Source organism: Megalopta genalis, chromosome 7, assembly GCF_051020955.1.
Source record: "Megalopta genalis isolate 19385.01 chromosome 7, iyMegGena1_principal, whole genome shotgun sequence".
NCBI classification, from domain to species: Eukaryota; Metazoa; Arthropoda; class Insecta; order Hymenoptera; family Halictidae; genus Megalopta; species Megalopta genalis.
In genome coordinates this window covers 12,851,319-12,870,934 of record NC_135019.1, presented here as the reverse complement: position 1 = coordinate 12,870,934, position 19,616 = coordinate 12,851,319, and the positions used below count along the sequence as shown (strand labels likewise).

The following is a 19,616-nucleotide window of genomic DNA, read 5'->3' as shown; positions in this document are numbered from 1 at the left end:
GCCGCAGCCTGCCAAGGCCCATCGCTCCCACTATCGCCTAGAGAACCTGTTTCGGCCAGGGCGGAGAGGGCCCAACCGGCTGATTCTCTTTTCCGACGCGTCGTTTTCGGGAAGTCCGGGAGGATCTCGGGTCTCGGGAAAAATCGGCGGCTGGGATGCGGCCACCTGCGAGTCCTCGAGGCGCAGCACGATCCTCCGCTCATCTACTTAACTTGTGGCGAGCGTTCGTTGGTCGTCGGCCAGCTCGTTACCGGCCGGCCGCGTCCCGACGCGGCGCGGAGCGGAGCCGAGCGGAGTGCCACGACCATTAGAATAGGAGGCAGCTCGGTTCGCTTATGCGATCGGGCCATGGCGACCGCCATATTCGGGCCTGCCGAGGTGCTGGATTACGCAGAACACGTACCAATTTTACATCGGCTTCCTCGAGCCGGACACCCCCTCCGCCACCCTCTTTCTGCCGCCACCGTACTCTTATTCGTGCGTTTTTCGCTCGCCCCGGGTTCTTGCATGTATACACCGGCCGTTCGCTCGCTCGTAAATGGATTAATGTGATTAACGGGCATCGAGAAAAAGTCCAGTCCGGTAATTGGTTCTCCTGTACGGTTTAGAGACCGACGGCGGGACCGAGGGGATGCCGAGGTAGCCAGGAACACGGTCGCATTGTTCCCTTTTTGCGCGCGCGGACAAGACGGCAGAATGCAGTTTAGGGGCGGCTGTAAAAAATCTGAGTGACGAGGCGAATCTCTACCCGGGTTTCCTCTTTCTTTGGCAACGCTAGACGGCTGTTTAGAACCGGCGAAAAAATCCGTCGGAGGGGAATACGAACGATCTGATTAATCGGCCGGATCGCTTGTACGCTTGATAACGAAGCGAATGCTGAGATAATGGCTCCCCTGTCGGCCGGGTTCTATAAGGGTGAAGTGTCTTTTCCCGATTCGACGAATCGAAATTGAATATTCCTTGCGGGACAGTCTACAGTGTTGCGATGAATCTAAAAGGATCCGGGCAAACGTTGTCGTATCACGAGTGGTCAGGTAATTGTTGCGAATTTTATATGTTTATGAGAAAATCGAGTGTGTCAAATACAAAACTAAAAGGATATTAGAAGAATTTCCGGAAAGTCCAGAAAGTCCAGAAAGTCCAGAAGTTCCAAAAGTTCCAGAAAGTCTAGAAGTTCCAGAAGTTCCAGAAATTCCAAAAGTTCCAGAAAGTCCAGAAGTTCCAGAAGTTCCAGAAGTTCCAAAAGTTCCAAAAAGTCCAGAAGTTCCAGAAGTTCCAGAAGGTCCAGAAAGTTCAGAAACTCCAAAAGTTCCAGAAAGTTTTGTTGTTAATTTAGATCGTGGAAGTTCGTTTACCATTATAGAATTGAATTTATTTGTTGTGTAAACGGGGTGGACTCTTTGTCACGGAAAGTGTAACAATAGTACAACAGTGCAAGTGTAACAATGTACATGAATACAAGTATATAATAACGATAACAAGCACAATAATGATGATAATAACTAGTCTGCAAATTTTATACATTTCTGAGAGAAACACACAAATGTGTCAAATACAAAACTAAAAGGAGATATTAGAAGCATTTAAAGATATCGTTACATTATTCCAAACTTATTACGGTTGTCAAAAGAGAAATGATATTTTCATCTAATTCATATTTCTTAAAATTAGACATAAATAATATTTATTTCGCACGATTTTCGCTGTCCAATAATAACAGTAGGTAACAGTAATGACAATAATACAAGAATTAAGAATGGTTGCGTGCAATAGCTGATAGAAATAAACAAACCGAATACCGCGTATCCAGTTAAATAATGACATTTCATTCTAAGTATATACACGTGCTGTTTTACGTTGTTTACGTCCGCTTACATGATTAGGATCGACTGATCAGAACGCGCCGTACGACCCAAAACAATCTAACCAAAAAAAAAATAGAAGAACTCGACGCACACGAAATAACTACCGAGAAGTGGCGATGCCTCCGGGCACCGAGAAGAACTACGATCGCGTCGAATGCCAACAATAGCGACGGCAGCGCGTTCGAACGAAGCGAAGGAGGAATTAAATATCGTTTTCTAGCTGGGCCAACGAAAGCGGCAATATCATGATCAGCTCCGCCTAACATGATCGAAGCTGTCGGCCGTCGGCGTCGTCGGCGGGACAGGCTCGTCGACGCAATCGAGCCGGCCGATTCGACGAAGAGGAGCACCGTCCCAATTTTACGGGGCACTTTCACCGGAAGAACCCTCCCGGTACGGGGGTGGAGCGGCGGTCGTCTCGTCGACGGGCTCCACCTCGTCCATCACCTCCCCGCCGATAAATCAGCACACTTTGCGGTTCCCCATCGTGTTAGAACGGTTCATAAGCAGCATACCGCTTCCCCAGGGTGCGGTTATCTTCGCATGTACCGGGTGTATATTATCTCAGCCTGGGCGGCGTATAAATATAGCCGGGCCGATCGCGGGACACGTAACAGCCCGTGAAAACGAGCGGCGAAACGCTGCGTCGGGTCGGGTCGGGTCGGGTCGGGTCGCGTCGCGTCGCGTCGCGCCGCGCCGCTCCGAGGGGTTGCGGAGCGCATCGCATCGCATCATCCCTCCGCAGCAGGGGAGGTGGGAGTGGTCGAGTGTTTATAAACGGGATTAGGGGAATGATCGGCGGTGTCTCGTGTTGCGCAGGGGTGTGTCTGGCCGAGGGCCGCGGCCGGCAGAGGGAAAGAGCGAACGAGACGGAGAGTGCACTCCGGTGGATGTGGCATGCACGACAGGCCTCGCCGTCGGATACTTTCAATCAGCCCGATTAATCGCGTAGTTATCTGGATTCACGCGTCCCGTTCGCTGCATTTATTATCGACGCCTGTCCCTCCCCCTTCCCCGCGCGCTCTAATAGCCTCCCGCCAGGATGATAATAATATTGATAACGGTGGACGATCGCCGTTGCGAATGGCAGATCCGTGAAACGTGGATCGGCAACGGAAGTGAAAGAAAGTGAAACGATTAGTGCAATTTTACAGACCTTTCTTCGAAATGCACTTTCACGAGCGTCGATGGTTCGGTTTTTGCGACGTATTAACGCTAGATTTACGCAGCGTTGGAAGCAGCTGTTTCGTATTAGTTTGCAAAAGTAACGATAAAACATTTGTTCCGACGTCTAACGGGTGTTATTCGCCGCAAGTAACGCATGCATTGGATAAATAACTTGGAGATCCATCTTTACAATCTGAATAATCGTAAATTAAACAATTAGCGATCCGTCGTTTAGACGAGTTCAGAAAAGTTGGTATTAAAGAAGAAAAGACATGTCTACTTAGTTCTCGTCTTCTGCAATTGATGCAGTCAATTTTCATGTTGCATAAAATCCAGTAGGCTGTTTATCGTTGTATTTTTGAGAACATTGTCCGTAATATCGATATTGTAGCGCGTCAAAAACTTAGCCAGTCGTCGAGCTGCCGAACGGCGTACAAAAATATGGAGTTACATATTAAGTTGAGCGAATAGATTATAGATCGAAGGTCTGAAACAGACGGTGAACATACATAAAGCCTGCAGAACCGCATTAACAATTGAATCAAAGCGTAGTAACAACTTCGATTTCCTAAAGTAGCTCTGTAACAGCACTTCCTCGGTGAAATCAGCCGTCTCGACGAAAGTACGGTGCGAAGCAAATATCCGGGTTGCTCGGAAGACCGATCCCATTCCCGAGGATTCCGGGAACGAGGTGATTCCCCAGGATTCTCCAAATTTCGCCGAAAAATCGCGGTAGGGTTGCGTGGTGTCGCCTCGGGCGCGCATGGCTACGCGCAGGCTTCTGCTCTAGAAAATACAGCCGTAGTCTCGAAAAACCGAGCACGGAGTGGGGGAGAAAGGCCGCGGAGAGGGGATGCGGCGCTCGCACGCGAGGTTGCATGTGGATCGGGTCGAATGGGCGCGGCCAGCTCGGCCACGCCCCCCGTTTCCCCTCTGGGTGCCGCGCGGCAGGGAGAGCGCGGCCGCGATTGGCTGGCGACCGGTTCGCGAGGTCGTACCTGCATTAATTATTCTAAATAAGTCGTCGCCCCTGCGGCGGCTGATTATAGAGTTTGCAGTGCCATAAATAGAACCCGTTTACAAATCGCGTTCGGGGAATAATGATCGCCGCGCGGCGAGATCCCCCCGGCCCCTCCTCGCTCGCTCTCTCTCTCTCTCTCTTTCTCTCTCCCACTGTCTCTCCCGGCGTTCTTCCTTTTGCAAGCCCAACGAAAAACCCAATCAATCCATGACGTACGAGACTCGCGATTGGTCTCGCCCTAGGCGTCTTCTCTTTTGGACTCCGGCGTCCTTTCGGGATCCGGCGAGGCTCGTTCTAACGAACGAATTAACTGCGTTTGCCACCACGATCCTTCTTGTCGGAGTATGTTCGAACGATCAGCTGGAAAGATGGATTGCACCGTCGAACCTTGAAATACCTCGCAGCTTTTCCCCCGTAGAGCTTGCGGGCTCGGCTAGAGCCCGACAGCTGACTTTCGTGCTGTGGATTTTGCATCATGGTGTTCAACTTCGAGACAAGAAATCTGTTCTTAATTTCCATCAGCCGAGGACTTTGTTGTTTCAGATCTGCTGAAACAATCAGTTGTTTGTTTATTCTATAATATTAATTGAATTAGGTTGTGGTTTAAATTTCTATCCGTTCGGTTATTCTCCAGATCAATTTGTTATTTGGTAAATCGATCAAACGACGAAGTCGATCGATTCTTCGGCCTGAGAACGCTCGCGCGTGCTTTTATGGGCATTCGACAGAGTTTTTCAGGTAACGGACGGAAAACTTGTCGCAGCAACGACTCGTCCACTTCTTATTTCCATCGGAATAATCGGACTCGTTGCCTTATTTTCCACTGTCCTAGAAATTTGTTCGGTTTTACGCAGCCTTTCTCCAACACACACCGTAAATCATAGTGCATTTTCAAGACCTTGGAGATCAGGGGCAGCGAACGAATCCCAGTTTTCCACGTCGGGAGACCGCGAAGCCGGGTTTAATGGCTAGATAAATCCATCGGGGCCGATTATTGCCGGTAAATTACAGCGTATCGTTCCGAGGCGAAGGAAGACCGTGCTGAAAACTGGTCCACGGGATCGTCCTCCCCTCTTCCGGCTGCGAAGCGGCGTAGAACGCGGTCTGGGCTCATAGACCGGTGTGCCCCGATTGATGGATAGACACGTTAAGGTTATTTATAGCGGCTGTCTCTATTATTGTTCTAACACGAATCGAGTTGGCGGCGGCTAACGATCGGTTTTTGGTTCACGTGGCAGCTGGTATCCCTAGGTGTGGTCATTAATAAAACCGTAGACCGTAACAACGATCTTACACGTTCATTCTCGTGCGCGCCGCGTTGGCGGAACAAAGGAATCGGCCTTCTGTTCCCCGTCAGCCAAAGACCCGGCCGCGATGAAATTTTAAAAGCCGTCCGCTCGAACGCCTTCGAGTCGCGAAAACAGGTGTACTTCGTCGCTTTGGAAAATTCGCAAACAAGTTGTTTTATCTGGACATACGTCGCTCGCACCGACGGCTTCCCGTTGCCGATTGCCACACCGAACTGGTCGCATTTCCATCGTTATCGCTCCTCTTCCGTTCGCTACATGTAATTACCGGACCTTGTAACGCGCCGGCTGCCAAACGGAATTGCTCGGCTTTCGCCTGGAAATTTTTGCAAAAGCGCCGCGATTATTTACATAATTGTTGCGCGGGCGAGAAAGGAATGTCTGTTTTACATGCATCGATCGCTCCAGTTCAGTTACCAAAAAATTCTGTTCCGAATGTAATACATTGCGCGCGGACACGCGTCCGTCCCAATTAACGCGAACGTAATTCATTCGGCTGTTCGAATTAAAATTTTATCGTACTCGCACGCGTGAGTAAAATTATTGTTATCGTCGAATTAAAATATTCTCCCACGGTTTCACAGTTTCGATTTCGATCGATTAATGGATTTTGGTTTCGATTCATTTTCATCATAAATTGAGCGACTTCTATATAAAGTAAATTCTCAAATTCTCCTTCGTGCTGCTTATTTGTCTGCCATAACTCCATTATATAAGTTAACGTGTGTTTACAATCAGTGAACTATGCTCGAAAACGCCTGAAGGAACTCCTCGATACAACATCGTGCTCCGTAACTTCGCCGTTTCTTCGAATCGAAGTACGAAATCGCAGAAACACTTTTCCGATATGTGCATCGAGAGGATATAGTAGAAAAACAGCAGTCGCAGACCGGCGATTAACGCGAACTAATGCAGGCTCGCGTGCGAGCAACCTGCGAGATGAACTCGGCAACCGGGATTTAATTCGCCGCCTGTTTTTTTTTTTTTTAAACAACCTCCCGTTATAAATCTCGCGTGTTTTTAATGAACAAGCCGGCCCCGGTCTCGTGTCGCCATCGAATAACGCTTCCGCGGGACAAGAGAGCTCCAGAGCCGCGCGATTAGACGCTCGCACAGCTAATGGCTGTAATTTTCTCCTCACCGGTTAATGGCGGAGTGTGTCGTCACTGCGGCTAACGACGCTCGTTACTGAATCGTCGACGTGCATACGCGATAAAAATCAGCGGGAACAATGGAGGAATCCACCCCCCTCGGGGCGCATATTATTTCGCAGTTACGCTCCAAATTGCCTGGCTCGATAATTAGCTTAACCCCGCGTTTAAGAACGTCGCCGTGGATCTTCGTGGTCATTTTTAAAAATTTCATACATTAACCCACGACCCGAGATAATAATTATCAAGCCACGATCCGTGAGACTGTTGCAATTTCTTAAGCAATTAGCTGTGTTAGACGAGCCCGCTCTCGCGCGGTGTAAAAATTTGCTGTTTAAATTGTAACTTCAGCGAGACCGAAAATACGTTCGTTAATTTTGCGACGTTTCTTACATTCGGAGGCCGAGACGAAATGAAACGAACAAATAAAACGATGAAAATAATTGTTACCAGAAAGCGTACCATCGCTTACGTTTCGCGACACGCTTTAGGTAGACACTGTACACTTAACAATTAACTTGTCAAGCGGTATCGCTGAGAGAAAGACGTGTGCTCGAGCCTCAATTGTTAACAAAATTCTGGAAAGTTTCACCGATCTTGTTGCGCGCGTTAAGGGCTGATTAAAGAGAAATGGTTCGTGTTTAAAGTCGCTGGCAAAGCGGATTGCCTCGTTAATCTGGCAGATCGCTGCAACGTGGTTTGGCGTGTTAATTACGGTCTGCCGACTTGGGAATTTATGAATCTTATCAGCGATGGTAGATAGCCTAACAAAGTGTAAAAGCGTTCGATGTTTCTGCCAAGCGGCCGCTTCATTTCCATTCATTTGTATGTGCGGATACGAAAACCGCTCTTGCGCGCGATAAATACGTGACTGGAATCGAATTTTGTGTGACGTTACCGTCACACCGATAATTACAAACGCATTCGCACCGATCCAACTTCGACCGGCGCGTCGTTGCTGCGTCGCGCAGCGCAAAGAACACCCTCGACGAACTATCGAAACAATCCGGTACAAATCGAATTTAAAAAAAATGATCGATTATATTTAGCGCAATAAAAGTCTGACGGTCGTTGCCTCGTTTCAGCCGAAGAAGAACGATTTCGATCGAACGTGAAAAATCGCGGAGAAATCGTCGAATACGACGTCAACGCGATTCGACCGTCGACGCTTTTCAATTTCCGACATTAAACACGTCGATCGACGATCGCGGAGCGGGTCGCGCGGGCGCAGCCCCGAAGCGGGCAGTTAACGAGCGGAGAACGGACGCGGAGCGGAGCACAGCATCTGCCGCAGGATAATACATTTGTCGGAGCAAAGTCGGAGAGGCCGCACGCCTCGAGAATAAAAAGGGAAGATGAAAGAGCTAGATCTGCTCGGGCGAAATTTTTGTATAAAGCAATTTCGACGCCGGTATGATAAAATCCACGTCAGCGAGGGAATGCTTGTCGACTCGAAGAAATGAATTAGCTGCCTCCCGGCCGGGCGCCGGAGTGGGGAGGAACAAAAGTATGGAGTAGTGGGCATCGAATGGTGGGAGGGGAGGCGATGTGGGCGTGGCCGGTCGGGGAGGGGCGAGAATGTGGGCGAGATCTCGGCGCGGAGCGGTGGTGGGGGCTGGAAACGGGGCGGGGAGAAGCCAGCCGGGCGCTGCCACTGCCGACGTTCCCAGTGGCGCGGATACGGTTTCTTCGTTGCGAAATTGCCGGGGAAACGTAATCCGCGAGCCTTCTTGCTTTTTCGCCGTATCAAATTTGCCCAGTTCGGTCCGCGACAGAGTCTCGAAACAATCGTCGCCGAAGTTATGAAATTTCGCGAGGGAGCGATTCGAGCGACGATCGAATCACGGGGAGTCGCGAGGATTGGCCGACGGTGTTGCCGAGTTACGCTGTTCCAAGAAGCAATATTGCACCCGGGACGATGAGGCTTCTTGCCGGGGGTGATAGAGGGGACAGGACAAAAATCTTGTCACTGCCGGAACGAGACTGGGAGGTTGCAGCGGCATCGATCGCGGCGGAACTCGAGCCGGCCCCCTACTATCCGTGCCACTGTTGGTGGGGATGAGGGGCCGGGGTGGGGGCAGGGTAGAGCCTCACGGCGGGAGGCGGAGCCAGCGGCTGAAGAGTTAATAGAGATACAATCGAGGGTGTCTAGTGCACTGCACTCCAGGCCGGGGCGTAGGAGGAGTGAAGGGGCGCGGGACGCGGGGTACCGGGGGGTGCGGCGGGGCAGGCGGTAAGTAGGGACCACAGGTCCCCTAGTTTAGACATCACTGAGCGACGGATGGACAGCCAGTCAGACCCGTCACAGCACTCGCTCGAGTCCTCGGAAACCTCGAGAAAAGCCAATACCAAGGAGACCTCTTCTCCGGGCTCGGTGGCGACGCACCGTCGAACCGTTAATCTCGCTCCGGGCTACAGGGACATCGGACGCGGCGACGCGTTTCGCAGTTAGGCGAGCCTGCCACGTGTGCACTTGGGTAGCAGGCGTGTTACGCAATCGGCGCGGCAGCACTCGGGAAAACTCGGTGACGATCTGTGTCGGCGAACAGTGATCGGAGAGCGAGGCGGCGAGAGAAAGAGAGAAAGAGAGAAAGAGAGAGAGAGAGAGAGAGGGAGATATATATATATATATATATATATATACATAGAGAGAGAGAGAGAGAGAGAGAGAGAGAGAGAGAGAGAGAGAAAGAGATATATATAGAGAGAGGGAAGACCTTGTGACACGTGCGCGCCAGAAACTGCAGAATAGCTAGTGAGTTAGTGTTCCAGTGGCTGATATCCTGACTGACAGGCGTATCGTGTGAATCCTGTGCACCTTCGTAACTACGATGGTAGAGGGCTAGAGACGTTCGTTGACCGGTACAATCGAAGACAGATCAGCGGGTAGAACGACAGAGGAGGGACTCCTCGATCCGTAAGATGAGCGTAGCTCTCGTGACCATGGACTCCGCGTACGGTCTGCGACTGGGCCTCGGCAGCCACCACCATCATCACCACCATCATCCACATCGGGTGCGGTCCCCCGAGAGCCACGTGGTGCCCCATCATCAAGAGCAGCCGCAGGACCGCAAAGAGGACATCGAGACGCCGCTCAGGTTCAGCGTGGTGAACATCCTGCGGCCCGACTTCGGCCGCGAGGCGATCCTCAGCACGAAGACGACCAAACAGTCCAGCCTGACGACCGGACACCCGACCACCACCATCCCGGTCCCGATCCCACGGCACAGTCCCCTTTCTCTGCCGCGGGATCTCAGCCTGTCCTCGAGCAGACTTTCGCCGTCGAGGCCCCAGCCGGGCAGTTTTTCGGTGCACCGGGACAGGGACCTGTTTTCTTCGCATTGCGGACTCACTTCGCCGCTGCAGAGGACCACCGGCCTCAGCAGGAGCGGCAGCCTAGAGAGCCTCGCCAGCAGCCGGAGCTCCGTCACCGGAAGCTCCGTCACCGGTGCACCGTCGCTGGGATCCACGACCTCCACTATCAGCGGGGACTCCCTCAACGGAGACAGCACCTCTGCCAGCAGCGGCAACAGCTCCGCCACACAGCAGGCCTCGCTGAACGGCCAGAGTCCTTGGCCGGCGTGGGTCTACTGCACCAGATACTCGGACAGACCGTCTTCCGGTAAGTTTACATTTTTCCAGTCCCAGTTATTGTAAGCTAATTAGCAATGTACCGACGTTTCTTGCGAGCACCGTAGATCTTTTTATTTCCTCGGCTAGTCCAAATTAGGTTCCCCTGTACTTACCAGGCGGATACGGTAGAAGCAGATGATTAGAACAGGTGGAAATTACCAAAATAAATTACGTAATGCTTCTCTGCCTGCGAGAAGAGCTTCTTCATTGATCCGATCCTAATTGTTGCTCTAAACCGTGGCTATTAGATAATACGAATATGACAATGTGATGATCCCAGGAAACGGTAACGATTATCGAAGGCTCGCGTTTCCGCTGATAGACAGATACGTCTCAGTTAATCCCGCTATCGAGGAAGTGACCCCCGGGGAGGGGAGGGAGGGCGACCATAGTTGCGGTTCCCGTTCGAGCATTTCTCCGTATCCGTTTAATCAATTAACTTTGGCGACCGTTACATCTTGGAAACCAGTTTCTATGGAAATCAGCCGCGTTTCCCGCTAGCGCGGGTTCACTAGCGGTGAACAGCGAACAGCGGGAGACGCTATCGAAAAATCGGTAGCGCGGCATAAAGCTCGCCTAATTACAGCTGGCTGGTGCGTGCCACCTCCGCGAGCCGCGCGCGCGCGCGATCAGATTCCATGAAGAAATACCAGTTTCCCGTGCCGTCGTTCCAGTTCCGATTTAGTGTCACCGGCGCTGCCCCGGCTGTGTGCCCCGGGATCTTAACTGTTACGGGCTGCATAGCTTATGTATAATTGCCGGCCTGAGAACGCCCGCTTTCCCCGGGCCGTTCGCGGGGCGGGGTGAACGTACGACTCGATACCACCTGCACCCGTTCGCAGAACCTAATTGCTCACAACCTATATCCGCCGATCTACCCTCCGCTATCGGTCTGTCCTAGATACTGGTCCGCGTGTCTTCGCTCCTGCGCCCAGGGTGGTCCTAGAGCCGACGAACGCCGTGCTAATTACCGCCGATCGCGATCTGTGTCTTCCTTAATTAAGGGCCCGATGCGCCGTGATCGATCGATCTCCGGGGCTCGATCGGACCACCGAAAGAAATTTCGTGGCTCTTTCGCCAACTTTGATTGATCGCGCGTCCCGATCTACTTACGTTCTGTTTATTATCTTATGTTTATTAGCTTCCGTACATTGTTCCGTATCGTTCCTCAGTTTTTTTTCATTGAAATTGTTCCAAGGGTTTTTTTAACTGAACTTGTTCCCCGGTTCTTAAACTGAAATTGTTTTTTCTTTTTTAATTTAGATTGTTTGGAACGTATGTCGCACGTTTCTGTTACTGTTTCAGTTGAACTGCAGATTTTGAATCTCACGCATTGGATTTAAATTGTTACTCGGTTTATAAGCTTACTTCAGTTTATTTATAAACTGAAATAGTTCCTCGGTTTTTGAACTTAAATTGTTTCTGTTACACTTCCAGTTGAACTGCAGATTTGAAACGCCAATTGTGGCTTTCACTTTTAGTTTCATTTGAAACTGTTATCTCAGTCCTCGTTTATCATCCATTTTGGAAACCCAGTTTCGCTTTAATGTATTGTTTAAATTTACTCCTTACCCTAACAAGGAAAGAAGAATCATTTTTAGCTGTAATTCAGAATTAATTCAGTCTGCTTCAGTTTGTAGAGTATTTACTTAAAAAGAATCTCTTTATATGTTATTAACCCTTCGCACTCTCTATAACAACGAGTCAGACTCGTGATGAAGATTTTATACGCAATCTATTAAATACAAACATCCTTCGTCTCTTCCGAATGAAAATAAAATTTGATTGTTCTGTTACCAATATCTAGGATCCAAAGTGAACGAAGCGTACAAAAAATACAAGAATTGTCTCGTTCTATCTATCTTCTATCGAGGGCAAAGAACAGCTGATCAAGGTAGCTGCAAATGAAATCATAGTGCGAGGTGTTAAATATAATAACGTTTAAATATAATAGCGTTTGCAGAAAGCATAGCCGCCCAAGAAAAAAAAAACAAAAGGCACCAAACAGCACGCTTGCAATTTTCAAACCTCGAAGTCTGAACAGTTACTGAAACACCAGAAAAGTATTCCGCGACTTCCTGAAAGCGAGAAAGTGATTTCCTCGGTCGAAAAATTTCTCGCTAATATTCTTTACGCGGTCGTGTTTTTCCTGGTCGATCGACCGCGGTTAGGAGCAGCTTCGAAAGGAAGTGCCATTAGAATTTTCAGTAGCGGTAGCGATTTGTCCCGCGGAACAAGCGGTTAAGAAAGTGAACGAGCCTCGGCCCGGCCGCTGATAGCGGCCGCGTGTTTCGATGTTATGCCACTTATAAATATTCATCGCGGCGAACATGGGCTGGCCGGGGCCAGCGGTCACGACTGCGAGAGACCATTTTTCCGTCTCCCGGTGCTCGGGCACCCAATTTGGTAATACACCGTAATAATCTAGGCCTGGCCGATAGTCGCGACAGATAAAGGCGGCCGGGCTCTGTCTCTCTCTTTAGCCTAGCACTCGGAAAATAAAATCGGCGGCCGCGCAGATAGCCTTACCGCGGATTCGATGGTACCTCTCATTCGGCTCGGTTAATTGCCATTTACATACTCGTCCCGCGGAAGATTGGCAGAGTTCGAACAGTAAATCCGCCGCTCTGTCATTCGTCCGAACACGGTTCAACGCTTCGATCGTTCTACGAAACGATCGCGTAAAACATCCACGAACCATTCATCGTTCGTTTTCGCTTTCTACTTTACGGCGAGAAAGTATAGCTCGCTTATCAGCTTGAATAGAAATATGGATATTTCTGTGAACGAGGGTATACCTTCTCTCAATGCTTTAACCAGTTACTTGTTTTGCGTTACGACGAGTATACTCGTCGCGCGTAATAATTAATTACAAGTTGCTGTTTGAATCGCAACTTTTAGTGCCGGGCGAAACAGAGGTGCTTATGCGAAGATAACCGGCCGCATTTTACGATTTTACTAGGATTTGGAGAGAGGCTCATAAAAACCAAACGAAAAGCAATATTTACATAATTCAAAAAGCAGTGTATTAAGGACAGAATAGAGAATGAAACAGTGACGCTAATTTTTCTCTCGTAATGAAATTAGACTATTTATAACGTATTTATTCATTTATAACGCTACAAGGCGCGGGCCGATATTTCGGCTCTGACACTTTTCGCCAGTGCAGCGAGGGCCGATATGTCGGCCTCCGGCACTAAAAGGGTTAATGAAAACGAAAGTATACTCGCAAATTTTACGGTGCTTTAAATATTCCGAACAAATAAAGAAATATAAATAATGAATAGTTATTACCAATGAACTGTATAAAATGTGAACGAAGTACTATGCTTTGATAGTGATTGCTGCATCGCTTACTATTTGCGGCACATTTTAGGTAGAAACTTTTCTAGCCAGTAAAAAGAGAAAATGATTGGTGATTGGATCGTTAGAGGGATACGGATAATTAATAAAAATGTATTCTACACTTGCACAAAAATCTAGAGTCTGTTTACTCTTAAACGGAATAAGATGAAATATTTTACAGTACAACGGGGTAGTATTAGACGGCTAAAATCGACGGCTTCCTCCAAGTGTGATCACTTTAACACGAACACTCCTGATTACGAATACCTCGACGATTAATCTATAATAATTAAATTCGCCAGAATATTGAAAATTACTAAAACTACAAATCAACGAACGTTCTTCTCGATGCTCCGCCAATAATTCTCTTTATCGAGGTACACCTGATTTTTACGTCGTTCGCCGCGTAACAATGGCTCGCGTGTAAGCGTGTTCGCAATTAAAAAATCGTCGAGTTAGCAGCGCGGAGGGTCGCGGAATTCGAGCAGCTCTCTCGCCGGCTCGGCCATTGTATGATAATAATTCGCGGGGCAGCGTATCTGGCGCGCGGATCGCCTGTTAACTAGAGATTAGAAGCGTCAGCCGGTGATTTGCCGCGGGAGGATAATCGAGCGTCTCGATCTATCTGTTTCCAGGGCCCAGAACGAGGAGGGTGAAGCGCTCGCCGAGCACCAGCAAGTCCGGCTCACCGGAAGAGAAGAGACCGAGGACGGCGTTCAGCGCGGAGCAATTGGCGAGGTTGAAGCGCGAGTTCGCCGAGAATCGATACCTCACCGAGAGAAGGAGGCAGCAGCTGTCGAGGGACCTGGGCCTGAACGAGGCCCAGATCAAGATCTGGTTCCAGAACAAGAGGGCGAAAATCAAGAAGGCCAGCGGCCAGAAGAACCCGCTGGCGCTACAGCTGATGGCCCAAGGACTCTACAATCACTCTACGGTGCCAGTCGACGAGGACGGCGAGGAGATCGTGACCGGTGACAATCATCCTCACTAGCCACGGAAAACGAGACCGTGCTATGTGAAATTTCAATCGATCGTCTCTGTTTCGTGGAAACTTCGTCCTGTGAAAATATCGCGTCGCCTGCGTCGATGTTTGCCCTTCGACGTCGCCGACACCATTGCGTCGGCAAAGCATCGAATTTATTAAGACGAAGACGAAACTAACGAGATCTCTTAATAAGGAGGAACGATGACGATTAAGAGCAGGAAATGGTTGGTGCTGCTCGAAGAGATTCTGCGTTAACCGATCGAGTACGACGACCCTAGTATCGTAATTACACTCTGGATCCTCCTACGATTTGCATGTTTTATGGAACGGGTTTTCGAAACAGACCGAAGGAAATTCTTCTTTCGCCAACGAAATGATTCCTTGCATCGAGGACACGCCAAGAATGGTATATTATTAATGGAATATCGATGCTACATTGTTTGATTAAAATCGCAGACCGCGAATTTCCTCGACAATTAAACGAAGGTTACGTCCGAGTATTTAAAAATGTAAGAATTTCGAATATCGTAAATGCTTGGCAGCGCGGACAAGTTCAATTCGACCGTGCTTAAAGCATCGAATAGTCTCGATGAATGAGAAGAATTCTGAACGAGACCAGCATTTTCGTTCGAACGAAAGCGTATCAAGGGGTTAAGAACGGTGGACTAGTAGATTTCCAAAGTGAGTCGCTTTTATGGGACGGCTCGAATCGATCATGTTACCGGCCGGCATTTATCGTCGAACGATTTCGTGACGGTTTTATGGGACAGCTGGGTGGTACCTTATAGAAGTTTATGGATAATCACGACGTTGATTCGACGAACAGCGTGTGCTCGTTTCGCGAGCGACTCTTGGCCGAGACTGAGACTTTGTATTTCACGAGTATATATTACATATCGTCGTAGATACGGTTCTAGTACACAGGCCTCGATTATACCGATCATTATCGATTAGTCGCTTAAATTATTTATTTCCACTGTACATAGCTGTAAATAGTACTGGTCGTGATATGTGTATATGTACGATACGAGATAATGTTAATTGCCGCGAGAAGATTCTATGTGTGTACATTATACTATATTATATTATATTATATTATACTATATTATATTATATTATATTATATTATATTATATTATATTATATTATATTATATATTATATTATATTATATTATATTATATTATATATCATATTATATTATATTATAATAAATCATATTATATTATTATTATTCCGTATGTATCGGTGCGCATGGCCGCGTAAATACGAAAACGATCTCAACACTGTATATTCCTAATTATTGTACAATCGTATGGACAGATCTATGTACGTGTATATATTCATGCATAAATATACGATAAATATAGATGTACGTGTATATGTTACCCTTTCTTTCTCTCTCTCTCTCTCTCTCTCTCTCTCTTGTTCTCTGTTTCTCTCTTTCTCTCTTTCTTCCTCTATCACACGCGTGTAGGCTCGGAAGGCATGCGCATATATGTACATCCCAGTGTCTCACAATAAGTGGTCGATATAATCTATGTAACCCGCTTACATGTTGCCACCGATTAAATCGAATTAAAAATACAACGCTCGATCGTTCCTTCTCTGTTATTTACCTGTCCTCGAATTCCTCGCGGTGCCCTCTTCCAAGTGTGCGCCTATTTACATCGGGAACACCGGTACGCGAAATTGTCCGTCCGGCAGATTAAATCTTTAGATTGCTACAGAAATAGACGAAACCCGGTTGTTGCCTGCTCCCATTCGAACAAAAGTAAAAACTATGCTCGACAATCTCGCCGCGGCGTAGAACGAATACACGATCCAGTTCGGCCGTGATTTAATAGCTTCATCGACGAAGGAAATTCCTCGAGTGACGAGACACGTAATTCGCGAATAATTGGCTGGCTCGGAAAATAATCGGGTCGCTGAATTATCGGGGGCCGGTGGCTGCGTAAATGAAAACATGCCGCAACTTACCGGAAAAGAAAATATCATGAACGATTCGCAAATTATACAACCGAGCGAACGTGACTGTGTATAGTCTCGCGTTTATTACGTTGATCCTTCGGTAACGAAGGAAAGTTCTAATTTCGGGAAATAATTGGCTGCCGAGCGGATAGACACGCGATCCTTTTTTTTCTCTCAAGAAAAAAATATTGACGTAAATGAAGTAGCTTAAAATTGCGCAGATTCGATGCATAAGTTACATAAGATTCGATACACGACGATCGTAGTCGAACAAAAATTCTGACTATATTATATACAGGGTGTCCCAAGAATGTCTCGTAATCCGAAAGTAGGGGATTCCTGAAGTCATTTGAAGCAACTTTTTCTTTAGCGAAAATGCAATCCGCGGCTTCGTTTACGAGTTATTAACGAAAAACAGTGACCAATCAGAGGCGAGATCATTTGGCGCGAGACGGCCGAGCCAATGAGCGGAACTGGGCTCCGTGCACTCGTTGACTGGGCCGCCGCGCGCCAGCCGAGCTCGCCTCTTATTGGTCAGTGTATTTCGTTAATAACTCGTAAACGAAGCCACGGAGAAAATTTTCGCAAAGGAAAAAGTTGCTTCGAATGACCTCAGGAACCTGCCATTTCCGGATTGCGAGACATTTTCGGGACACCCTGTATATATATTGATATTATATTATATATAATATATACATATATTATATTGAATTTTACGAAACTGTAGACTTTATCGTAGCTCGCGCGAAACTCATAGCCGAGTGATCGGAAAAAACTGCAAGCTGCTTTGAAGATCGCGGAATGAAATTCCGAGAGACGCGACGCAAAGTTTCTTTTTTTTCGGATCCGTATTTACCGGCTACTAAATACATTGAGTTACGACTCGGCCACGGAGAAATCGTTTAAACGAACGAGGATCAAAATTCCTCGTTTCTCGAACGAGATCGCGATCGTAACGTTCTCCCGCCGTTAAAAACGAAAAGAAAACTGCGAATTCCGTTGACGCGTATTAAACGCAAGTTCGTATCCGATTGTTGAATGGCCCGGAAACATTCGCGCGGCGTATCGAATCGTAAATTCGGCCGCGAAATAAATTCAGGCACCGTCGGCGCGGCGCGGCGGTGCGTTTCGAATTTTTGCCGGCGCGGCGGAATGAAAAAAGGGCGGCGGGGCCGGGACGTTTACGGCCGATAGGTTTCCGAGGCGAAAGCGGCGGCAGCGAGCGTAATTAGTAGAATTTACGTGGCCGAAAAATATGCGAGGGCAAGGGGTCGAGCGAGCGGTTCTGCCGCCGAGCCGAGCCGCGTCGAGCCGCGCCGCGGCGCGCCCCATTCGCTGTGACACGCCGTGACGCGCTAATTGATCCCGAATTAACGAGCCACCCGGTACGTCGAGCGCGACCGACAAATGGAACGTGGCGAGGATGACAGTGCGCGACTAGATCAAACGCCGTCCGAAAGGTTACCGGTGCCGATCGTGAACGGATAAGCGATATGCGAGCACCTGTCGGACGCTGTGCTGCCGGCGAGAACAGATTTACGTGTCCTTTTCCCAAGAAATTTGCTTCCGAACGAACGGCTCTTCCCCATTCACGCTGAAACGGTCGAACGTTCAAATAGCTCCGCAAGCTGCGTATCTTGTGCCCGCGGCGAACAGGTTTATGGAAACTGATGTTAGAATACTCAGCTTATTTCATTAATCTTTCCACGTTCCATAGAAATAGCTGCACAAAAGATTCCGGGACAATATTTCGTTCGATTTTTGTTTACAAAATCGACAGATTATATTTTGCAATGTCACATTTTCGGGATGCAGGTTTTACGATACAATTTTTATTATTATTCATTTATTTATTAAACGGGCAAAATACCCTCTTCATTACAAAATGTATACAGTGATTTAATTCGAAGATACGTAGCGTAAATTTCGCAGTTCATTCATGATTGACCTGAGAAGATTATCTTAAATGGAGCAGGAAAGTTGAAGGAGATGTTTAACCCTTTCGCGTCGAGTGCCGCGTATATGCGGCATCGAAATGAAGTGTATAGAGAAGACGCGGATGTGTAATTTGTAGCAAAAATGATAAAAGAACGGATTCGCTGTACGAGCGCAAAGATCGCGATGTTGGCCTTTGTATAGATCCTTGCTTTCAAATATATCGCACAGAATTATATTATTAGTTTTTACATATTATTATATTTTAATCATTTTCGTCTCGTTATTAATTATATTAAACATTCAATCGTTAGGCTTTGTAATTATATAAATACCTATGTTACCTATAATTTTGTAAGTCTTTTTAAATTAAAAATGTAAATATACTTGTTACATTAGAGCAACGATTGTTCTATTCGGCACAGTTATTATTTAAGACTTGGAACAACATATATACAGAAACCACGCGCACTGTGCATATTTCTGGAGCGAGTTTCCGTTCGGTGACGGTACTTCGGCGGATGGAGCTGCCGTAGCGAAAGGGTTAAAGACTTGTATGTTGAGTAATAAAATCGTAATTCGATTTAGAATTGATTATATCTTGATATGATTGAAAGGACATAGATCTAAATTCGCGAGTAAAGTGAAAATCTGTGAATCGTCTAAGAAAGTGGTGAATTAACGTTCATAGATTTTTGATAAATCTTGTTTATTATCAGCAAATATAATAGAAAATTAATTTACGAAAAATCTGGAGAAGCTCGATCGCTTAGGGGTCGATCGTCTACCGGTCGACTCGTAGAACGGCGATTCAATTTAAATGCGAGCCAAATGGGAATGTTAATTATTCGCTGGCCAGTTTGCGCATAGTTCGTTCGGCGCGTAGAACGAACAAACGAATTCATTCAATAAGAACGGCCGGTCGGCCGGTCGGATCAACACGGAACCTCCATTTGCCGAAATTTACGCGTCCAATAGTCGATGCCGATTAAACAGGACGCCGGGAACGGTATTAATTGTCGTTGCACCGAACGCGGAGGCCGCAACGAGGTTCAGCTAACCAGAGGACTGCGACGACACTCTCTTCCGGCGTTCGAAAACAACGGGCGAACGGTGGCCCGAACCGGGGATAAATTACAGAGTCGTTGTCCTTGGCCATTGTATTTAACCGTGACGATCCCTAATTGGTAATTCTATCGCCGGCCCGTAGCATTGTCCGACGTAATTGCGCGCAACG

General features: G+C 47.8%; 1 protein-coding gene across 1 annotated transcript; it reads left to right on the top strand.

The window, feature by feature from the left end:
* Positions 1-8,727: 8,727 nt before the first annotated feature.
* Positions 8,728-16,063, top strand: LOC117221622 (segmentation polarity homeobox protein engrailed). Its single transcript, XM_033472717.2, has 2 exons — positions 8,728-10,133; positions 14,125-16,063. Exons 1-2 carry the CDS (start codon positions 9,434-9,436, stop codon positions 14,478-14,480), a joined length of 1,056 nt encoding a protein of 351 aa, XP_033328608.2. The 5' UTR covers positions 8,728-9,433; the 3' UTR covers positions 14,481-16,063.
* Positions 16,064-19,616: the final 3,553 nt, after the last annotated feature.